The following is a 24,053-nucleotide window of genomic DNA, read 5'->3' as shown; positions in this document are numbered from 1 at the left end:
TCGTACACACGGGCGTTTTTGCTTTTCGCCTCAATCAGAAAAGCGGCCGCCGCGGCCGGGAACAGACCCTCTCCTGGCAACATTATTTGCTTGCATCCTTTTACTGGTCTCAATAACTTTTAAACTATGGACAGTACTGTTGACGCTTCCGATCGCCTGCTCACCGCATACGGCCGATGATCACAGCTAAAATGGCGTGCAAGCAGAAGGCACTAATATTTCGCTTTTAATTGGCAGAAAACTATTTCAGTTGAGAAAAATAAGCAAAGAAACAAGTTTAATAAATACATATTATAACGGCAATTTCATTCTTCGAAATGCCTCAATGGCAACTGCGGCGAGTGCGCCTCACGGTGTACCGAGAGGCACCACGGTTGACCACTGTGTTCTTTCTTCCGCGCTTTCATCCTAGCAGCGACATACCGTTGTAATGCAAAACTTGAACGTACGGCAGACTAGCCAAATTACTAGGGTCTATAGCGAAAGTGTTTTGGGGTGGCAGAGAGCCCTGCTGTGCGCTGGCGATACGCTGAGAGATGACGCCATAGCAGCGCGTGCGGTCGTGCACTCGGTGATGTGAATTCACTTCCTCAGACGCCGTTCGCGGTAGTTCCATGCGTCGCAGTACGCGCAGCGGACGTCGAGGCTTACCATCGTTGCCGTCGAGAGCACCCACGAGTGAGGGCTGCCTCAGCGCACTGCAGCACTCAGGAGATTTTTTTTATTGATTGAAGCTTTGTTCATTTTTATTGCAGAACATAAAATTACTCATTTAACATGAATCATTAAACATACTAAAACAGGAGTGAGGTAACCGGTGGATGTGCTTCGCGCCCTCCTCGTTGCGTGGTCCATCCGAACTACGTAACATTCTCGTGGTAGTTTCAAAACACGACTTACAACATCCTCGGTCGGCGGCGGCGACGCGTTACGAGATAACGGAAAAGTAGCGCACGCCGCTGTGCGGCTTTGACTTTACACAACCACCATGATGGCCCGGCAGATCTCAAACGCTGCGATTCCGCCCTTTCTGGCAGTTGTAGGCACTGTGGTGAGAAGTATTCGGCACTCTACCACATGATGTGGGCCTGGCCCCCCAATCCTGCTCATACCCAGCTTTCTCGCTCAAAATTACAACCTCTCGGGAACCTAGAAAAACCACTTTAGGAAAATGATATTTGGCATAAAGCTAGAAGTCAACGTGAATATTACAACACTACAAGAATATTACAGGTTTCTGAATATTTTGTTGTGTAATTCGCTGTCAAATCTAACTCCCCATGCATTTCTATGGGATAGTTCCCATGGCTCAGGAACCCAGTCGCGCAACGTGCGCGACTTGAAACTGTGCAAAAAGCAAGTATTCATCCAAAATATTAGCTGTGCAAAAGAAGTTTTTATTTCGCTAAAAAATTTCAGAGTAATCACTGTTGAAAGGACTGTCATGAGCGGGAAAGCTGCACATGATACCCTACCCGTAACCCAACCCTGGAAAACTGTGAGCTCGCGACCCTGCTTGGCTGCTGTAACATTCAAGCACAAAAGGCCCTGGTCCGAGGTGTCCGGGCAGCAGCTGACGCCAATGGGGTCAAATTACTAGGGATTAATTTGTGGCGGTCCCTTACTGTGGCGGTCCCTTGTGGCGGTCCCATAGGTGGCGGTCCCTTACTAGGGACCGCCACCTAGTATTTGTAAGGGTCTTCCCTGCATAATTGCCCTGCATTCTTATTGAGACACCCAATAAATGCTAGTAAAGTTTTCCTTCGACTTCCTCCCCAAAGGTTGATCCGTTGGTACCGCCGTCAGCTAATGAGGACCAGACGAGATTTTCGCCGGTGCAGCCGTAGATCTGTTAAGCCGCCATCCATTCATTTTGTGTTCTAGCTTCCCAGCTATGTCACCTATTATTATAAATCCTGCCGGCATTGTTAAGGTCATAGATTCCTTGAAATTGTCTTCTTCGTGTGGTACTGACAGCATTAGTGTGAGACTTCTTAAAGAAATAAAAACGGCTTCATCAATATTTCTATGCAAACTCTTTCAGCAGTCACTAAATCAAGGTGCACTTCCAGGTGACTGGCAAACGGCGAAGGTGGTCCCTATTCATAAATCCGGCGTGAAGCGTTCACCTTTAAATTACCGCCCCATTTCCCTTACTAGCGTCCCGTGCAAAATATTTGAACATGTAATATTCTCTGAGCTAGCGAACTTTCTTGACTCCAATAACTTTTTTACACCTTCCCAGCATGGATTCAGGAAAAATTATTCCTGCGAAACGCAACTAGTTTCTTTAGTTCATTCCTTGCACACTATCACCGACCGTCGATCTCAAGCCGACTGCATTTTTTTAGATTTCGCCAAGGCCTTTGATAAAATTAATCATGATCTTTTGCTAATAAAACTCCGAAGTCTAAACATTGATCAACGTCTGTTAACGTGGATTGAAGAATTTCTAAACCATCGTTCTCAGTTCGTATCTGTAAATGATGTCGAGTCCCCCCTTTCCCCGGTAACGTCAGGCGTGCCCCAAGGCTCAGACCTTGGCCCTTTGCTCTTTTTAATATATATTAATGACCTGCCAAGCTGTGTATCCTCTTCTGTCCACTTATTCGCAGATGATTGTTTAGTCTACCGTGAAATTTCTGATAGTGCTAACGCCTCCCAGATACAGTCTGACCTTAACAATATCGCTGAATGGTGTTCCACGTGGAAGATGGACCTTAACGTAAATAAATGTAAAGTAATGCGCGTGTCCCGTACCAACTCTGCCCAAGCTGATTGCCTTCTTAATAATACCAGTTTAACTTCAGTAACCAGTTATAAATATCTCGGTGTATATATCGCATCCGATCTCAGTTGGCAATGCCATATTAATTACATAATTAACAATGCCAACCGCTCCCTCGGCTACTTACGGCGGAACATTTCTAAAGCCCCTCTTGCTACGAAATTAATTTGATACAAATCCTTGGTCCGCTCAAAGCTAGAGTATGCGTCATCTGTCTGGGACCCCGGACTTTCGAAGCTAATACATTCTCTTGAATTAGTACAAAATAACTCTGCACGCTTCATTTTGTCAAACTATCATCGCACTAGTAGTATTATGTCAATGAAAAAAACTTTGTCCCTCCCTTCCTTGGTCATGCGCAGGAAAATAGCTCGGCTTTGCCTATTTCATAAAATTTACCATCACCAAACCTTGAGCCATCAGTTCATCAGCCGCCCCTTCTACGTTTCGTTTCGCCGCGATCATTGCCACAAAGTCTACGTCACCACATGTAATCATGATTCATTCATTCCTTTGTACCACGTACTGCTTCTGAGTGGAACTGCCTCCCCTCAGATTTGGTCTCAATATGGATAACGTATTGTTTCATGCCGACATCACCAATTTTGTTATTCACCAAGATCTGTGAACTGTACTTATGATTTTTGTCCGTTGCTTTATTTATTTTTCCCGGTTGCGTGTATTAGAACCCTTGTGCCGCTGTATTTGCTTTTTTTATCCATTTACTATATTTACGGCGCTGGCGGCTCTTGTTTCGCGTTATGGCATGTAAAAGCAGTGTTAACGTATCTGTTCATGTGATTGTATTGATTGTATCGTGCCTTAAATTTGCATTTTTTTGTTTCCCACTCCCCTCTGTAATGGGACTGCGCTTGAGGGCGAAATAAATGAAATGAAATGAAGGGGTCACATTCGCTGACGACACTATGAAGTTAGGTAAAGCACTTGCGAGTGTGTGCTGCAAGAAGGTGCGTATAAACGGATCCCCCTGATCCCTTAAGAACAAGAAACGGGAAACAAGTTGTCTAACAAATAGATGTGGGAGTGACAGCCCCCCCCCGTTGAATTTTCCTAAACAAGTTGCTCCTACTCGTCCTCTCATAAGTTGATTGCCAGACAAAGACCGCAAAAATGCGGTGAAACTTTTGAACATTTAATCGAGGGCAAGAGAGGGCCTGCATGATATACCAAAGTTTTGACACCAGGAAGACATTACAAACTGTTGCGCGCGCAAAGATAGAAAGGCTGCGGCCCTCCCACTTTGCTGTATGCGCGCGCATTCTCTGAGCTCTTTCAGCCCAGTACCCGTTACTATCTCGATAATTAACTAAGGGTACTCCGAGATAAGTGGCCGGTTCTGTTTACCATGAGATTCTGTTAAAGATACGCGGGGTTTCGATCCACTCGCCGTGCCAAAGCCCAACACACTTTTTAAGGTTGACTGCGCTACACGTCACATCGCAATATTCTTGCGTAATTTTCATTGCATTAGGAACACTCTCTTGGTTATTACAAAAAAAGGCAACATCATCGGCGTACGCCATTACTTTAATCTCACAGGATTCAAGGCAAAAACCTTGCACGAAGGAACTTTGAATGACTCGGCCACGGGCGAGCGCTGCCAACCTTGGAAATATACGATATATAATGTATAACCAGTTTACACTTTTATTTAGTTTTAGCATTCCAAGCAGCTTAGGTGATTATTTGTTGTTTTGCGCTCGTGCAGTAAGCATCCCCCAAGTTTCCACAATATCTCACGTCTAGCAATTGCATTTCTTAGACGGAAAAGCGTTCGCAGATGCGTAGTCGTGCTGCTAGCCGTTGTGCTTGTTCGCCCAGCGCAAAAAAGTGCTTCCCGCACCATAGTTTTACGCTGTACGGTAAAAATATCAGTTTATTTTATTTCCTTAGTACCTATATTGACTTCGCTGACTCTTCTCCCGCCTTCAAGAGGCCTTATATTTTCCTACTGGCGTACCAGTCAGCGAAGCGTCACATGTGCGCTTGTGCAGCGCTTGTGTGAAGCGACCTTGACTTGGAGCTAGATACAGTGTACAAACTAACCAAGTAAAGAAAGGCAGATTCTTCCATTCTCCTTGCTTCGTTTCAACTGAGCGGACGAATTGCGACGACCTGTCGGTGGCCGGCGGACGAAACGCTGGGCCGACTGACTGTCCGAAGGCCGGGGAGCCGTGCAGTAGCGCAGCCAATTGCGAGCTCGGCTCCTCCCGACGTCACACGAAAACGCCACAGAAAATGGGCGAGCGTAAAGAGAGGAGTACAGCCTTTTCGAATTAGTTTTTCTACTAAATAAAATCGCGTAAATGCGCCCAGAGTGGTCGAAACATGGTCTGGGGACTCCGGACTACAATTTGCGCTAGTAATCCCGCAATGTTTACATATCACTTCAGTGTCCCTTTAAAATCGGTGGCGCGTTATAATCGTGCAAATACGGTATTCAGCTTCCCACGGCCCGTGGACTCAGCCCGGCGAGCGCGTCAACCGAGTCGAACGAACTCGCCCCGACGGCTTTTGAACTCACCCTGGGTGCGTTGAGACGAAAAAAACCGTTTTTCTCAAGTCAACTCGCCCTCATCGGGTCAATTTAAACAGGGCGTCAATGCAGGGCTTAATGGGCTGGTGAAGAGCTTTTCAAAAAAAAATTGGGGGGGCATTACATTATGGTTTTTCTGACGCTGAATTCGAAAAACATGTTTGAATGAATACACCCCAACCATCTTTTTTCGTCAAAACAAAAACGACCCCTGCCCGCGGGGCGGTGAGAGCCCTGGCTGCTTTCATGATTGACTGGCGGCAGATGACGTCATATTTGGAAGTGCCGGCGCTGAGGGGACCACTCGGCCTGAAGATCTCATTCGGTTCCCGTTCAGATACGGGCGAGAAAGTCCTCGGGTGAATGGAGGGCTCACACAATCTTTCCTTAGAATAGGAGAGCCTGAGGGCAGTATAAACGCAACAGGTTCGCTCGCGGCGAGCTTTAGAAAGGGGTTCTCCCCCGACGACTCATGGCCGACTTGTTTCTCGGCTGCAGGGAAGTTGCGCAGATATTTGTTCGCCGCTTTCACTACCAGCGCTAGTCAGAATTCCTAGCACAATTTTTTAACCCACCATCATCCCCATCCTCGAATGTAGAACTTTGTTTCTACAGTAGAGCCCGCTTATATCGAACCCGGATATATCAAAATATTGTCTATATCGAATCCTTCTATTATTGTGGTAAAAATGACACGCATATAATCTAACGCGATTTTGCTCACAATGGATATATCGAACTCTCCTGCGCGGGATTTTTCGCTCTCCTTAGGCATGCGGCAGGCTGTTCCGCAGTACATCGGCGCGCAGCGGTGGCGTGAGTGTCGCTTGCGACTCCCGAGCGAGCTCGGGCGCGTCCAAACCGGCCGTGATAGGCATGGAGGAAGGTGATAGGAGCAGGTAGGAGTGGACCAGCTCCATGCATGCATGCCGTTGGAGCCGGAAGCGCCACATTGGGCGCTGCGGGTTGCGGTGTCACGGAACTTCAAGTCCGCGCCACATAGCCGCGCCACTCGCTGCCCGTACTTGCTAGGTTCGCTGGGTTCGCCGTTATTCGCTTGTATCCTTGCTTGTCTCCACTCTGTCGAAGACGCCGAGGGCTCCATACCACTTCCGAGCACGAGCGAAGCCGTCGATGCCGTGGCCCTGCTATCCCTGCTCGGCGATACTGCAGTGCCATTAAGGGCAGCGGTCTTGTGCTTGTCAACTGTTTAGATACCGTGGAGCAAGCAGGCACCAGCAACGCGTTGCGCTTAAAATTTCAGGCGACACTCACGCAGTTCTTCCGCCCCAATAAATTATTGTCTTCTTTCCGAGAAAGTGTCGTATCAATAGTGAACTGCAGGGTGGTAAGAGCTCAGCGTTAGCTCGTGACTCCGCCGGCAAGATGGCTCTCATGTAAGTTTTTTTTTTTTTTGCTTCACGTTCTATATCGAATTTTTGCTATATCGAAATATTTTACAATCCTCGCGCTGTTCGATATAAGCGGGCTTTACTGTACATTTGGACAGGCGGCAACAAGCTCTCTGCAACGGCCTGCGATGCGCACAGGCCTCCGCGATGCGAGCCTCCGCGACCGGTCGGCGCTCCGCATCACGATACAAAATCGATCACCTCTTTCGAAATCACCTTGGATGATAATCCGTAGCACAATTTTTCACCCCACTATCATCCTCTCTTGCACGTTTACCTTCCTTTTTGCGACGGCCTTGATTCTGGACGGCAGCGAGGAGCGGTCGCTGCTGCGGCATGAGTCGTGCGGGCCGTTTCGTGCGCCGCACGGGCATGCACGACCGGCGAGCGTGCGGAGCGCTTCCGCGCGCAGAAAACGCTTCATGCTTTCAGATTGCTTGATTTCTTCTTAAAATCTAGCTATTCAGCTAAGCTGTCGTCACAGCCAACAACGTTGATCGTGAAAACGAGCTAGAAGTTCGGGAAGCCCAGAGCGCTGTGGTCCCACAAATTTTCTAATTCCCATATAATAATGGATCAGGAACTTGGGGTACCTCCGTATTTGTTTGAGCCTGTCGCTTCGCGTATGAAGCACAGAGCACCCGATGACACGGCCAGCCCCGCGGCTACTCGTGAAGGCAATGTAGTAGCCACGGGCGCTCGGGTAGGAAATCTCTGGTATCTAGACGTCGATCTAAGGAATCACGCAGTAGCATTATGGTTAAAAATCAACGCGGAAGAACTCTAGACAATGATGATTAATAAGGTGCTTAATTCGGAACTTCGCCCAGAAAACTGCGACACAGCGAAGCGGCGGCGGACGTCGCTGGCCGTCTTCCGAATATGACGCTCCTTCCGGCCGCTGCCGCTCAAATTCTCGCTTTTCCGACAATGCGGCAGGGAGCAGTGGGCCGGCCGTAGGGTCAACTTTAAAGACGAATACCGCTGTCCCCACGCTAAAAATGACGAAAAAAACTTTACAGGCATAAACTGACCAATGTAATAATTGTAAAAAGTAGAGTTTTGCCCGGTTTTAAAACCATTTCAGTAGCCCTTTGAAACGGCATCCTTTCGCTTCCCGCCAGCTCGTCAGCCTTCACGACAACCAAGCCACTTCTCAATGTCGGCCTCCTATAGGGCGTGCCCCTTGCGGAATGCGCGCGTTGCGAGGGAACCCCGCGCCGAAACTGCGCACCCCTCCGCTGTTCAGTGAGACCTCCCGGCCGAGCTGACCACATACCAACGCAATAAAGGTACTCGGGCCAAGCACCCCCGTCTTTTGCCACACAAAAGGAAGGAACACAAAACATGCACTCGGCGGCCCCCAACTTCGTGTACCGCCCATAAACAAAACGAGAATTCCGCAGCGGGCTTACAATGCTTTTACCACCAGCCCCGGTGCGCACTCGCTGATCACGCGATCACTACCTGAGATGCCATACGCCGTGATCGAGAACACTGCAGTTCGCACTGAGCACAAATTTCGCATAAGACAGTATAGTAATCGTCAGCCCCACAAGCAATGATCCTGGCAGTCTTGTCCTTCCTTATTGCAGTATCGTGTTGTCCCCATTTAAGCTTTAAGCACTGAAAGTAATCGCACCTAATTTAACGGCTGAACATTACGAGCCTCATTAGTGTTAAGGGGATATCAATATAAAACATGGGAAGCTGTCCACCGACACCACGGTTTAGAAGCCACGCTGGGTGTTTTAAAAACCCTGGAGCCATCGCTCGGGTGTATCACGATTGCACCGCGCGCACAAGTCCCGTCGCAAAAGCCCAGTGACGTTAGCCCCGTGTCTCAAATGCTCCAGTAGCCCCGCGTCATAATCCCCGCGTGACAAAAGCCCCGATGCCAGTTTCCCCGAACCATTCTCCCGGGGCGATATTATGGCGCGTCATTTTCTTTTCAGTGCCTAATTTTTTTATATATTACAGTGGCGTTTGACGATCTTCTCAGGAAAATGATTGCGTCTTCCGCTTTTCCGAAGTAGCACTGGGACGTTATGCCTTCTTCCTTTGGCTGCGCTAATTTATATGCGTGTTTAAAGTACGATGGCGGTGACCGCTACCCCCCCCCCCCCCCCCTCCTCCCTATTCGCTTCACCCCGTTGCTTAAGTGGTGACCGTGCAGTGCCTGCCGGAACGTACGAATTGCCACCCTGGTCTCTGAGGGTGGCACCTCGGCGAGGCCCCAACAGGTTCAATAATTAATTAATTAATAATTAATTAATTAAAAACTAATTAATTAATAATTATTTAATTGATATTTGCAAGACATGGACTCGGAGGACGAACGCATTCACCACCAGACGAGCCAGATATTTTTGTGAACGTTTTCGTGTCTTTAGTTTTCTTCTCCCGTGTTTACGTCTCCTTTCATTGGCCACGCATAAAAATTACAAAAAAAAACATACGTAGAATAGCATGGGCTTATATTATGACTACGGCGCTTAAAGAAGCGGGCTTTTCGGCGCGGGGCAATCGGCACTGGGTAAATGAGACGGGTCAAATGAGACGGGGGAAATGCCTATGGGGCTAATGAGCTCGGGGATTTTGAAAACGGGGCCAGAACCACGGGGCTTCCGGGGCGGGACAAATGAGACGGGGCTTGTGAAATCGTGGGCTTTCGTGCACCACCCTCTCTGTCGAGGGGCAAGAGTAGAGTTTTTTTTTTTTTTTTTTTTAGGTAGAATGAGTCCAGCTGGGTGGCAATTTTCGAAAGGGTCGCGAAAGACGGAACTGCGTTCTTGTTATCAGGAAGATGGCCCGTGCGGAAGTTCCCCGCGTGCTACTGAACGCCGCCGATCACGTGATTCTGCTGCACCTGTGGTAGATATTCGCGATGTTATCTTCTGCAGCAGTGAGTCTGTAAACGATGTGGCATCAACGGAATGCCGTTCTTAGGGGCTGACCACGGAAGCCGGTCTTCAACATCGGCGGCCGGTGATCAGTACGTGTTCGTTTCTCCTTCAACTTTGTTTCGCGTACTTTACTGATGCTGGGAATTTCACACTTCAGAAAACTTTTGCGAGCGCTTGTCGCCTCCTGGTCATTCCAGACTGGAGTTTCGCCCATGAAGAGGACCACTGACGAGGATGAAGAGGATGTCCACGGACATCCGCAACTTAAAAGCTCCAAATCTATTTTTCTTTTGTTTTTGGAGAACTGGATTTAACGCTGAATTTTGCGATTCACATAGCTACACTTTACGTACTTTCAAATGTTTTATTTTCCCTTTTCTTCGGAGATATTAGCATAAATTTTCGGAGATAAGTTTTCTGAAGGTTTCCGAAATTTTCCTTGACGAACTTCCAGCCCTTGCTCCGCCTCACAAATTTCTTCACAAAAACACTCATTTACGCAACCTCATTTGGTACGACTCGTTTTTTTTTTTTTTCTAGAAGCAGAGTTTTTCCTTAATCGAAAGACGAAAAAATTCTCAGCGTTTGGAAAGGATGCAATAATTTTAGCCGAAAACCCGCTCGAGGTAAAATAATTTTTAGTAGAGGCCATTGACGATTTAGTAGAGGCCATTCGCCTTGTTATATTAGAAAAATAATGAAAAAATAACAATCGAATAAATACTAGTAGCCTTGAATAAAAGAAAATGACTTCATTTGAGAAATGCGCATATCTGCATGCATTTTTTGGGAAGCTTGTCTAAAATTTCAACTGAAAGTTTACATTGTGTAATTATTATTCGAAACTATTTGAGTAAAACTTAGATTTAAATAGCTGGATTTCGTTGCCTTGAATATGTTTGAGACAACGATTCTTGCATGAGAAACCTGCACTAGAACACACACAAAAAACGCGCATCGAAGGGTTTGGAAAGGCGGGCGCTTAATTTTTGGGGAGAGGAAAAAAACCGCTCCAACTTCTGCTTCAGTCCGCACGGAGGATATTTGTAATGCACGAACAAAAATTTGGAATAACTAAAAAATGTTTGCAGGAATATTTTGGAGGTACTTTTCGGTATTTCTTTTAGGTTTTTGTGGTCAAAGTGACTCGCTGTGGCAAACTTTCCGGCAAGTATTACCTTCATGGCGCGTGGCCGCAGGTCTCCAACGTAGAGGGAAGGCGTCGGGTAGTTGGGTCCGCTGGGGTCCATGTCGCCAGGTCAGAGGGGAACTTCGGCGACAGCACGTCTAGATAGATCAGAGGGCAGTTAGCCGAACCTGCAGGCAATTTTGTCAAAATTTTCGCATTTTTTTTACATTTCCATTGATTTCTTGGTATTGTTTGCGCTAACGCGCTGCGTGATTACCATTTAATCATTTTCCCTGGCTCAATGGCTCAGCATTGAGCAACGCGGGAAATTTGTCTCTGGAAAATTAGGTTTGCATTCTGACAACTAACTGCATCTACCTAACTAAATTAATGACAGATTCATTTGGCTTCAATTTAGGTGCATTGTATACTTCTACGCCCAACGGTTTCTCAATGAAATAAACAGTAGTGCGGCCCACCAAAAGACGACATTTCTCCCATATGGTGTGGAAATTAATGGAACGAAGGCACAGTTGTGGCATCCGTCGACCCCCAGGGACGAGACTTGAGCGTGGAGAGGAGTACGCTCAATGGATCGGTGGTCGTCAGGGGACATGGCTCGCAAAGGCAGGCCAATGGCGGTCGATGGCAACAGAACTGTCCACGCTACAGAGAGACTCTACAGGGACAGTTTGAATGTAATAAGTTATTATTTCCTGTGCGCAGAGAATATCCCACGCTCTGCAATGTGGGCAGCAGGGTCAGTGACCGGCTTGAGTTTTCGGCACGGGGAAGGTTGAGCCGATCGTGGCCCGAGGTAAAAATGCGGCGTCCTCTAATGCCCGAGCATGAGGGGAGAGGTACGCCACGCGCTTCCCATTGTGCGACGGGGGAGGGCAGCACCGAGAGCACTTTCTGCCCGTCGCATACATTCGGCTGGCAAGAAGGCGCGTAAAATAATGCGAAGCGAGCTGGAGGAATGTCTATGAATGTCTCGCCATGTTGACACGTACGAATATCTGCAACAAGAAAATTCCTAAAGTTTCTTTTCGCTATTTCACATTACTACGAGCTCTGTAAAATTCTGCCAAACGATGTCTCTCTTCACCTGCGGGGCAGGAATTGGCGAGCAACAGCGTATAATTCAAGAGTTTCTGAGGCGTTTTTGTCGCGCCAGCTACGTGGAACTAATGCTCTGAGGGGAATTTTAAAAAAAATTGGGTTGTTGCCCCTTACATAGGAATTGGTAAAACACGAAAGTGAAATGTGCCTTCACAGGAGCATTTCAATGATTACTGTGCATCCACATGAACTTCCACATCGCTATTTAGATTACCTCGGTATTACACCATTAGAAGCATCAACATCAGACACTGCTTTGCATGCGCCGAAACATTGTGTAAATCCGACTGAAACCACAGACCCTTGAAAACCGTGCCAACGAAACCGAACCGAAACCGAAAACGAAATCAGTAGGTGGAATAGGGCGCCTCAATTCAGCCGCGTCTCGAGTACACGAAGACGCTGGAGTTGACGCGCCAACTGTCGGCGCTCATTAGCGTAATGACTAACTACTTCGATTCGCCTCTCCTTTAACGGCAGCACCTACTGAATAAAGATGGTAGTGGGAAAGGTATCAGGCCCATTCGTAAACCTAGTTGCGCTTGTATCCACAGCGGATGTGGCATAGAGCTATGTACCTCCCGTTGCGGCGATATAGTTCGTGGTTGGAGATGGGGCGGAGTCGCGTCAACGCAACTTTTTCTGGTGAAGTCATTTCCGTGACGGATATGACACCGGTGAGATGGTGTACCCGGGCATAAAACACTTTCGTGTTAAAAAAACTCAATAGTGCCTTTCTAACATCTCTTTCCAAAAATAAATTGTGCCTCCTCCTGTCACCAAGTCCTGTGCCAGGACCTGTCACGCCTAACAATATCTGGCCAACTAAGTTCTACAAAAGTCCCCGCGCTTCCGATTTCCAATACCAGAAGTGTTAATTCTTGGGCGAGCTGGTTTTCCACTACGAAAAAAAGCGTTTGGGGAGAGGGGACGAAGTACACAGTAAGACGAAAGGACACTCCGCTAATATGAACTCGTTCATTTTCACTACAATTTCCACAATTTTATACGGGGCCACAGAAAACAGAATAGAGGGGGAGAGGGAACAAACAGGGTAAAATAACGAATCACACAAAAATATATAAAAGCACACGGTGAAGAAGGATGTCATGCGAAAAGGTCGCCACACAGGAGCGCACTTGCGTGGCCTTTCAAAAAAAGCTCTCCGTCGATCCTCGATGATTTCTGTGGTTAGCTGCACTTATGTTGGACTACTGTTGTTGCCTGATCGAACTGAGGCGTACATTTTGGCACACACGCGTATTCTCTGCAGTGGATAGCGAAATGTCCCATACCCGTGTTTAGCACGTTATTTCTGTGTTTCCGTAGACTCTCATAGAGGCATACACGGAATGAGCCATATACTGCCTCCCCATGATAATGGAATCGAGTACACCGAACCCTCGGGACAATTAGCGTCTAATATGCACGAATTAAAGACAATGTACCCAGACTTCTTGTGTAAGATTTTACAGAAGGGGCCAGTCTTAATCGTCTTCAGCGCCACATGTGAGTGAATGACATTGCACCCACCGTTTACATACCGTCCGCAGATGGGGATGTGAAACAAGTGCTACTGCGAACCGCCAGAAACGGATTTCAGCACGTATCCCCGCAATGAGCAAAGTATAAAAAATTGGTGACGATACGGAAGTTCCACGTGAGTTGGAATTGGGGTGTGGTCGGAACTACCAAGGTTGGCCAAGTAAGGTAATCAGAGCAATCATGTACAAATATTGAAGAAACAAAAAATTGGCTCCAGTCCACACTGTGAGGGTGGAAGAACTGCGAACCAGTTAACGATATCCTCAACGATTACCCATGTGGCGTCATTTTAATTCACACACTTATCTCGGCGAAGAGTGAAACCAGACACTCTGCCAGCCGCACCTGGGATTCGGGGAGGGGGAGTCCCGAACGCCGCTGCGTGAGCAGAAAGAAAATGGAGCGAAGCGTCTTTCGAAGGGTGGAGAAGGAGGGCGGCACGCCCGGTATGGCGTCATCCCTCTCACTGCCTTCCCCTCCTGTTTCATGTGTCGCCTCCAAAAAGCGTCCTCCCCTACCAAGACACTGGATGCCAACCACCGTCTGTCTCCTTGTTTATACCATGTGGGCGTAGCTTAGTCAGCAAGACGAGGGGCTCTAGCTTCGCTTCTCTTGAGGCTCAGGTTCGATGCCTGGCAGTGCCAGCAGTTTGTGTAGCCTTGGTGTAGCCAGTAGCAAGCAGTAGACTGGAATATTTATTTGTGTAGCCAGTAGTATCCTGGAAGTTTTTTTGCTGACGCGGACACGAAAATTTACTTGGCTGGTGAGAAGTATTCTGCTTCGCAGTAATACTCCCCAGCACAAGGCTTTAGAACAGAAATCGAACTATCTGTTTGCCTCTCCACCAATCTTGTCGTGAAACACGGTTCTTCAGGATGCGACCCGCCGGTATACAGGTGACGGGCCACCCCGAATCGCTCTTGCCTTTACACAGGTGGCAATGGTGGCGCCTACTTGTCGATAATACTTGAAACCTCCGCGAAGTCGGATGTACAAATATTAGGCGTAAATCATAATATTTACAAGGTTGAAAATGTTCCCAGGAAGTATATACATTGAATAAACTCGGGAAATTTTGAGCAGAGGAAGGGTCTAGAGAAGGGTAAATCTTTGCCTAAACTGGTTGGGGACTACCTTTTTATATTTCGAGTTGGAGCTGGGAAACAATTTGCGAAAAAGGACCTGGGTAAAGTAATGAGACATTACGAACATTTGGAGTGACCGCGTGAACTGAGAACGAGGGTTTCTGACTAATTGTGATAGTGAGTATTGTCGCTAGGTGTTTCACAGGTACTTTGATTATGAGGTTTTACGGGGCGACGCTACGCAGGTGATGAGGCGCGCCGTAGTTTTTTTTAGATGCGACGCATATCTTGCTCTCGGGCTTGTCCCTCCTGCGTCGTCGTCGCGGCGTCCGTCCGCATCCCTCCTCCGTTCTTCTCTCCCACAGCTATGTGCAACACTCTCACTCCGGCTCATTAGCATACCACAGCTGGCGCGCTTGTTTGGCGCGCGCTTCGCTGCGTTAACACCTGCTCCGGTGCGCGCAAATGCGCGCATGTGCGACTCTCCTCCGTTGTCTCCTCTCCTTCAATCGCTGTGAATATAAAGCGGGTATCGCGCCGCGGCGGTTCAGTCAAGCGCTCGCTCTCACACTGACGTTACCTTGCTTTGACTACTTCATGCTTGACTACTTCGTGCTTGACTTGATTCTTCCGATGAAGACGTGATGGACGTGACGGTCCCTTCAGTGAGTGGTGTGACACGGCAATTACGGCCATCGTCCCGCGTATAGGAACACCCGCATGTGATGGAAATGCATCATACGCGTCCACAACACGTTTCACGCGATTTAGAGAATCAACCCAACGGAAACACCAATTGAACCCCCCGATGCGTCGCATCACACCAGGGTTCCCTCGCGGGAAGATGGGCGTAATTTTTTATTGCAGTAATTTAAAGCATAATATGCAACTCGCCCATATATACAGCTTTTGATTCTCCCGATTAATTTTGACCACCTAGGGACATTAAACGTGTGCCGAAATCTCGAACACACGAAGATTTTTGCTTTTCGTCTGCATGGGATTTAAAAGTACTGTAAGCAACAACAATTATAAGGTATCTGTGCCATCGCTTCGTTCAAATAGAGCATGACTTTATTGGCGACCCCCATGCAAATGAATGTTGGGCTGTTTAGAGTGCTTGGACTCAAAGAAAAGGGGTTGGGCAGATCTTTCACAATTTTTGTAGTCTGGCATCAACATTAGCTTCCTGCTACAAATAACCGCGAACGCTATGGCGATATCCTACTGTTAACTTTACGCAAAAGCCTTTCTACGCTCGTGCAAGACGTTGTCAATGTATGGCAGTACCGCCAATGGCCTCCTCTGCTATTCGTTATCGGGATTACGCCTCCTGCCGCGTTTGGCTTTCTCCGCACATTTTTCAGCCACACCCCGAATAGCTAAAATCTCCCGCGTACTCGCATTCACAACCTCTCATACAAGCTAAATGTGGCGCCAGAGCGACTTTATGGGAAGGCAGTATTCTTGGCTCCGCACGAGATTCAGGTGTCATGTAAGTCAGTGAAAAACGACCACGCCGCCAAACAACAACGCGGCGAGGGAAAGCACCAGAAGCATTTCGGTAGGTGCGACACCGAGGTGCATGGTTTACAACAGGACTACTACGGGTAACGGGTATTTGCCTCAATCAGCGGTAGCGAGAACCCAAAAACACAGGTCAGAAGCTCCAAGCCCAGGGGAATTTGCTGTTCTTTGCAAGAGCTGTAAATGCAAACATCAGTTTGAAGGCTCAACAATTTCGGCACATTCCCACGCCCGGACGACAAAAGAGGTGACAAAAACATGCCGTATGGCGCCATGGAGCGATGGCTCTTTTGTCAGCCAGCCATCCGTGATTCGCCCGAAGGAAATAAAACTCATGCGTAGGGGGCGGAGGCGGGCGAATCAGGAGGATCGAGTTGGAACAAAAAGTTATCCAGTCGGCTGCATAATTATCGGGGCCTGATCGAAGCCCGTTTCCCGCATCTGTGTTTTTGTGTTTTTCAGTGAAGCTGTCTAGGGCTAAGATAAATGGTGTGCGCGCTAGTGAGCAAAAAACCTTTGAAGAATAGAGTGCGCATGCGCGCAAGAAACCGAGTTTAAATGTCCCCAGGTGGTCAAAATTAGTCCGGAGCCCTCCACTGCGGAGCGTCTCATCGCATGCGTTGCGTCGGCGCGTTAATCCATCAATCAGTCAATCCATGAAAGAAACCGAGTACAAGGGGCACCAAGGAAAAGGGTGCAAGAGAACGACTGATTTGTTTCGCGGCTCGTGTGGCTTAATAAACACAGTCTACGTGCTATCTCGGCATGCCGTTAGAACACTACCGTCAAAACAATACGTATTGGACTATGTGGGGCAACAAATTCACGAGATGGGCGTGCGAACTGCGAAATGGGTAAGCAAGAATGTGCCCATCTACGTCAGATTGACGGTTGAAGTACTTTCCTTATATGAAAGCTTGGGTACCGAATTCAGGCCCTGTACTATTCCAGGTTAGATCCGCAAATGCTGAATCAAATGTTCGCAGGGAAGCTGTCTATGGCTAGGGCAGGGCGCCTTCGTTTCAACCAGCAGAAAACCTTCCTAAGCATGGTGTGCGCATGCGCGTAGGAAACGCCCTTCGGACAGCGCCAGCCGGAAAAAAAGCAAATCTCGGAGTCCCTAGCGGCGAAACGCGTCTTGGCCGCGAGTTTATGACATAGTTTGTGAGCCAGATACGGAAAAACACTCTCGCAGAGGACCGAGCATTAATGGTACGACAAATAACGCGTGAGCAGCGGCGGGAATTAGCCGTCGCCATCGCCGATGCGGCGGTGAGAGACCGAGAGCGCGCCCATGCTACCAAGTGTTACCGTCGCCGTCGCTCTAATTCGCGTCCACATCGCACCCATCCGGCGCCAAGGTGGAAGGAGGAGGCGGAACGACGGCGTCGAGGCGGCGATGCCGCTAGAACGAGAAACAAAGTTCACCTAAAATCTAATGTAAATTTAAGCGTACTGTTTGTGCCGTAGCGAAGCCAAACAGTTTCGCCAGATGACCATCTTCCCAATTGACGGGCCGAAGCTTTGCTTTTTTCAGCACGTTTGGAATAGCTGGCAAAATAAAGTCAGTTGTAAGTCTAGCGTGTGTATCGTCTGTTTCCTCCGTATTATCGTATTTGTAAACCTAGAAAGGTCAGTGCTTTCACAGATTAGGTGCAATGAGTGGCCCACAAGAAAGCACTCCTTGATAAATACGCGCGGCAAGCGAGCTGGCTAGTACAAAAATCTTAACATTGCCCTTTATGAACCGGCTACTACACAAGAGAAGCCTTGGGGATGAATTCCAAGAAATCCGTTTAGATTTTGTTGGCCAATCATTGCAGGGTCGCGGTATAGTGCGCGAATAATTTTGCACCCGAAAACCATAAAACCGATTTTTTAATAATGGCACCCATACAGCCTAGACCTAAATTGCGGAGAAATGCCGCTCAGTCAGCGTCAGTATCTCACATATATTTTTTTTCCTGAGTAGGCCAGCGTGTGCGGGAACACCCCTCCAGAAGACATGGCGGCTAGAGAAAGCACAGGCTACTGGGCCAGCAAGTTCACCCTAACCGAGCCGTAGAGGGGGGCTTTCCCGCTATGCTTCAAAGGCACCAATCTAACACATGGCACCGTGCCGTGAAGGTTTGAACCCGAGAGAAAAGCGCGGCAAGCAGCGTTATTCGAACTTACCGCCTAGTCCCCGCGATGGGCAGCTGGTGTCGGCGGGCTGTGCTTCGCCGCTCTGAGCTGGAGACGCTGCGATGCTCATGCGTTTTTGGCGGTCGGATCAGCGAACGTGCCCGCAGAGAGCGTGGCCCACGAGCGCACCAGCAGCAAAATCACGAGCGCCGCACGCCCGCTTCGTTCTCCACCCTGTGATGATAATGACTGCGCTGAAAATGGCCCGCGTCCACGACTGCAGATTGGCCGGGGATCAAGCGCCCGCGCCAAATTTTGGGCAGAACACGAGTACGTAATCGAGCCACAGTATTGGTGTCGTTAAAATGCGCGCCGAATTGCTTGTTGGAAAAATAGGCTGCAGCAATGGCCTGGCAAGGTCGCGGAATCATAGGCTCGGGGCCTCCATCGCGCGGTTTCGCCCGCAAGTGAGGCGACGTGAAAGAAATTAACCCACCTTCCCGCGAGGGGAACCCTGTGGAGATGCGATGCATCTTGGGGGTTCACTTGGTGTTTCCGTTGGGTTGATTCTCTAATTGCGTGAAACGTGTGAGGAACGCGTATGATGTATTCTTTATTTCTTTGGCCGGTGCTGGAACGACCGCGGCTATGACGCAACGTGGCGCGGCTATGACGCAACACAATCCACTTTAATCCAATCCAATCCAATCTAAATCCAAATCCAATCCAATCCAAGCCAAGCCAAGCCAAGCCAAGCCAACCCAATCGAATCCAATCCAATGCCCCTCGCGAGAGAGTGTTTGCTATCGGAGAGGAGAGGGGGCGAGCGGCGGAGAGCGCAGCTCGCGCGGCGAGGAGAATGGGGGAGGGGTGTGAACGGACAACAACAACGCCGTATGGAGGGACAAGGCGAGTGAATGAGATGCAGTCGCATCTAAAAGTAAATAAATAAAGCACACACACGCACACACGACATACGGCATGGCAAATCGCGGTCTGCGCATTTCTTTGTAACGACACGAGTAATTAAAAAATAAAATACCCACCCCTGAATACAATGGAAGTATTCTTTGGGGCACTGAAGTGCGCTGAGCTTCTGGGAAGGTTATAGCATGATGCCTTCCACTATAGGGATACCTACCAAATACAGTAGAATATCAGTAGACTCTCGATATAGGAACTTCAAGGGGCCAAAAAAATTAGTTCCCTTTAAGAGGAGTTCCGTTTACTGAGATAGATGTGTGAAAAAGCAAATTTATGTTCGTAGACACCCTTAATACCATTTCATGCAACTCTAAGCACTAGAAGGTGAATGTAGCTGATAGTTTTTCATTAAGCAAGGCACAACATTCCCAAAGTTGATTTAGCAATAATAAGTCCTCGTGCACTACAAAATGCATGCATTATTTTTGTGAGTCCTTGCTACTGCATCTTCACGAAAGCTAGAAGCTTCAACTTCGCGCGTGCTTACGAGCCACCGAATTTAGAAGACGGCAACGTGGTAATGAAGCGCGAATGAAGCATTGACCACGATGGCACAAACGAGGCGGCAGGAGCTGAGCCCTGTGAGCTCGGCGTCGTGAATTGAGACCGAAGGACTAGAACAAGAACTGCGATGTTGCATTCATTGCGATAACTCAACTTACCACTAACGAGAGGAGGCTTACGAGGCCAACGAGGCTAAACAAAACATGGAGGAAAAAAGAAAACAAAAACGAAACACCCGGAACAACAAAAAGCTGATTCCTATGCCAATGGATTTCACAAGAACTCCCGTTTCTGGTTCTGTTGATACGGTGACGCGGAAATTTCAGTTCCGATTACTGAGGGTTTTTTTTACTTTATATGAATACAAAACCAACCAACTTACAGGCTACTGTTCTGTTTAAACGGCAATTCCGTTTAAGCGATTTGCGTTTATTAGATGCGACGCTGAGAGCATCTCTTGTCGGCGGCCCTGTCCTTCCTGCGTGCGTCTGTCGCCGTCGTCGCCGTCCGCACAGCTGCGTCTCTCCTCCACTCTCCCCCTCTCCTCTCCGATAGCGAACACTCTCTCGCTAGGGGTATTGGATTGGATTCGATTGGATTAACTTGGTTTGGATTGGATTTGGATTGGATTGGATTAAAGTGGATTGTGTTGGATTGGTGTTGCGTCATAGCCGCGGCAGACGTCCTGGCGCCGGCGCATGCCCAGGTGAGAGCGAACACTTTCTCTACCCCCTTCAGCGTCGCATCACACCAGGGTTCCCGCGAGGGGAGGTGGGCGTAATTTTTGAGATTGTACTGTACTTTTTTTCACTGTTAAATTATGTCTGCGTGCAATTCTTCACGCTCATTGGTTCATGTTTCGTCACGAGTTACTCAGACAGCAGACCGGCAGCACTTTACGCAATGGCGTCCCCAGAGTCGGTGCTCAGCTGTTTCACTTGAGTGCCGTCACGTGTCAAGACAGTGAGGTGTGCGGGCGAGCGTCGACGATCGGAATGCTGTGGCGTCTGCTCGCAAGGGGCTGTGTTATCACCCATGCTCTTTAATCTGGCCTTGCTAAATATCCCCAAAGAATTACAGTAAGTTCCCCGCCTACGCTTCAGTATGTACGCCGATGACATCACTCTCTAGGTGACAGGTGGCAGTGATGCGCACATTGAAGAGACCTTACAAAATGGTGCAAATATTGTAGTTAAACAAGCAGAGTTAGCAGGCCTTACATGTTCTCCTAACAAGTCCGAGCTGCTCGTTTTGCCACCCAAAAGAGCAGCCCGCACAACGTCAGATATCTCTATCTCTATTAGTGGTTATTCAGTCCCGGAAGTTCAAACACTAAAAGTTCTCGGGCTCCTTATACAACGGAATCGAACCAATATACAATTCGTCACCCAGTTAACCAAGCATGTTGTCCAAACAATCGGTCTCATAAAAAGGATTGCCAACCGCCGGCATGGGCTGTGTGAGAGTGAGAGATCGCGACTCATTCAGGCCTTCGTGATCAGCAGAATAACACCTTCATGCCAGTGTTGCTGAGTTTCAAATGACGATCGCAGCCCAAAAACCCGCAGGCCGGATACTCACCAGATTGGACACATCGGTTGGGAAGTCGGGCACGTCGTCAGGTTCGCTGGAAGGGGTGTAAGGGCCCAGGAACTCCAAGGATGCGTAATGTGGCCAGCGCGACACGTAGCCGCCAGTGGTCTGCGGACGTGTAAACTGCTCCCTCCTTTTTTCCCTCACAAAATAATCCCGCAGCGACTTGATCTTCGTTTTCACGGTCCTCACTGGGTGAAAAAACAAATTCCGAAAGAAGAAAAAGTTTGCACTGAAAAAATAGAGCAAAAGAAATTCATCGAAAAGAAAATTTAAAAAGACATTCTACTGTGATCCTTACTGGGATATATATTTTTTCGAATAATTTCTTATTGCTTTTAAAAATAAGGGCAACATGACGCTAACATATCTTAAAAAAACACACATTCCACACACAAAAAAAGCACCGAGCATGCGCCGCCTGCCTTAAAAATTTCCGTGTTGATGTCAAGAAACATCCCCCTCGCGAGGGGCACGATCAAATGCAGCGCATTTCCGCGGGGGGCGCGCCTGCAAGTCATATGGATTACGTATTGGTTGTTGTTCTTGTAATTGTTGTCTTCCAGCGTAGACATTCTCGATGAAGTCGATGGTGAAACGTGCCGTGAACCCCCTGCCGCGGCTATGACGCAACGTGGCGCGGCTATGACGCAACACAATCCAACACAATCCACTTTAATCCAAACCAATCCAATCCAATCCAATCCTATTCAATCCAAGCCAAGCCAATCCAATCGAATGCCCCTCGCGAGAGAGTGAGTGAGTCAGTGAGTGAAAAACTTTATTAGGCGAGAGGCCATGGGGCCCTGGGGGGGTAAGGATGAGAGGAAAAGGGGAAGGTAACAACTCGCACAATGAACACAGTTGCAGTCTTGGCGTCCTAATCACAAAATGAACACATAAAAGTCAGTCAGTGGCACTAAATGCACAGCTCACACTTAAAAGTTTATAGCGCCGAAATCGCGCCACCACACGAACGCGTGATGTTGACGTCACGATCACGCCACAGATGTTAGCTACCGGAACGGGCGCGAACGACATATGTGGTTTAAGCGCGAACCGACCGCGGCGAGAGAGGGTGTTGCGCACGTCCCCGCCTGTTGTGCGCCCGAACCGAACGCGGAGAGAGAGGGCGTTGCGAGCGGAGAGAAGGCGAGGAGGACGCGGGGGAGAGGGCGCACCTGTGGCCGACGGTTGAATGAGTCAAGGATATAAGGCGTGTTCGTAACCTTCCATTCTGTGTCGGCTTTGTGGTGCAGTGGGTAGAGTACCATGTACCTTGCGTTCCGCCCGCAGAGTCGTTGGTTCGAAACCTGGCGCCGGTAAGTATTATTTCTTTATATAGTGTAGGGGGAGCGATGCGGACTACGGACGCCAACGCGGGTGACATCGTGAGTTACTGAAATGCTCTGCATTTAAAAAATCAATTTCCTTATCAGAAAAGCCTACAAAGCGGCACTTCAAATGCCCCTGTATTCTTCTACTGCCAGATTAGACCGTCTGGGTATCCATAATAATGCCGAGGAGCTTGTGGAGGCGCCCCTGACAGGACAAATAGCACGCTTATTCACTACCTCAACCGGTCTGCACATCCTAGACCGACTCGGGATTCGTGCCCCTACTTTTCCCGCTCATAAATCCCCCATTCCTCGCGCTATTCACGGTCGACTTGTAGTCCGTCCTGTACCACGCAACATGCAACCTGTGTATCATGCGGGACGCAGAATGCAACGAGCGCAGGCTCTTCAGCGACGCCTACCTGTAAAACCAGATATTTCATACTTGGACGCGGCAGAATACCGTCACCGCGATGCTTATGCTCTGGCCATTGTGAATCGGCCGGATGACCCCCCGTTATGCTCCCTTACAGCTCGCACCCTTGCCCTGCCACGGCGGAGGAGGCGGCAATTGCGCTCGCCCTGTCATAAAGGCCGACCCCATGATCGTAATCTCTGATTCAAAGACGGCCGTTCAAAATTTCGCCCGTGGTCTGATTTCGCCACTGGCACTCAAAATTATCTCTCAAAATACTCCAACTCATCGGTTAGAACTGCTATGAACCCAGCACACTCGGGACTCGGGAGAACGAGGCGGCCCATGACGCGGCTCGAGGATTCACAATCCGAGCGGGAGCCAGCCAAGTTCCTTACCGCGGGGCCCGATCCGCCAGAGACCGCCCAATTGCGTGTCATGACATACCAACACATTACCGCCTCGCCCCCGAAAGTACCCCCCGGCGCATCCCCAGCTCAGCAATGAGCAAGGCGCACACCTGGCGACTTCTGCAGGTTCATTCCTTTCCCTGCAGGGCGGTGCTCCATCACATCCACCTCTCCCTCTACCCCTCACCTCATTGCCCCGCATGTGGCTAGCGCGCCCCACTCCCCCACTCTATGTGGCCTGTCCATTCAATCCCTTTCCCTTTAATCACCCGTGACGAGCAATGGGAGGGTGCGCTGGGTAGCTCCGTCCCGGGCGTTCAGATCGCCTTGGTGGAACAAGCTTCCATCGTCGCCGCCGACCTCCAACCGGCGGCCACCACGCTTCCTTAACCCCAGGCGCTCAATAAAAGTCTCTCTCTCTCTCTCTCTCTCTCTCTCTCTCTCTCTCTCTCTCTCTCTCCTCTCCTCTCTCTCTCTCTCTCTCTCTCTCTCTCTCTGCCAGCTTTTATCTTTCGGCGTCGGAGTGTTTCTGGAACCGTCGATTTACATCCAGAACATTGTAGATCAGAGAAGATTATTCTGGGCTAGTGACGTTAACACGAAACAGTCTGCTTA

The 24,053-nt window shown here is 48.8% G+C and overlaps 1 protein-coding gene across 1 annotated transcript in view; it reads right to left on the bottom strand.

Annotated features, from left to right (window-relative positions):
- LOC144170218 (uncharacterized) overlaps positions 1-18,397 on the bottom strand; it is a 32,543-nt gene extending 14,146 nt beyond the window's left edge. Inside the window, exons 1-2 of the mRNA XM_077699906.1 lie at positions 18,247-18,397; positions 10,842-10,950 (exon numbers count right to left, since the gene is read on the bottom strand). Of these exons, the coding sequence (XP_077556032.1) occupies positions 10,842-10,913 (72 nt within the window). The 5' untranslated portion in view covers positions 10,914-10,950; positions 18,247-18,397. The remainder of the gene's footprint in view (positions 1-10,841; positions 10,951-18,246) is intronic.
- Between the last annotated feature and the right edge of the window lie 5,656 nt (positions 18,398-24,053).

Source organism: Haemaphysalis longicornis, unplaced genomic scaffold (genome assembly GCF_048455015.1).
Source record: "Haemaphysalis longicornis isolate Haplotype H1 unplaced genomic scaffold, Haemaphysalis longicornis Haplotype H1 scaffold_1, whole genome shotgun sequence".
Classification (NCBI taxonomy): Eukaryota; Metazoa; Arthropoda; class Arachnida; order Ixodida; family Ixodidae; genus Haemaphysalis; species Haemaphysalis longicornis.
This window is presented reverse-complemented; position numbering and strand designations above follow the sequence as displayed.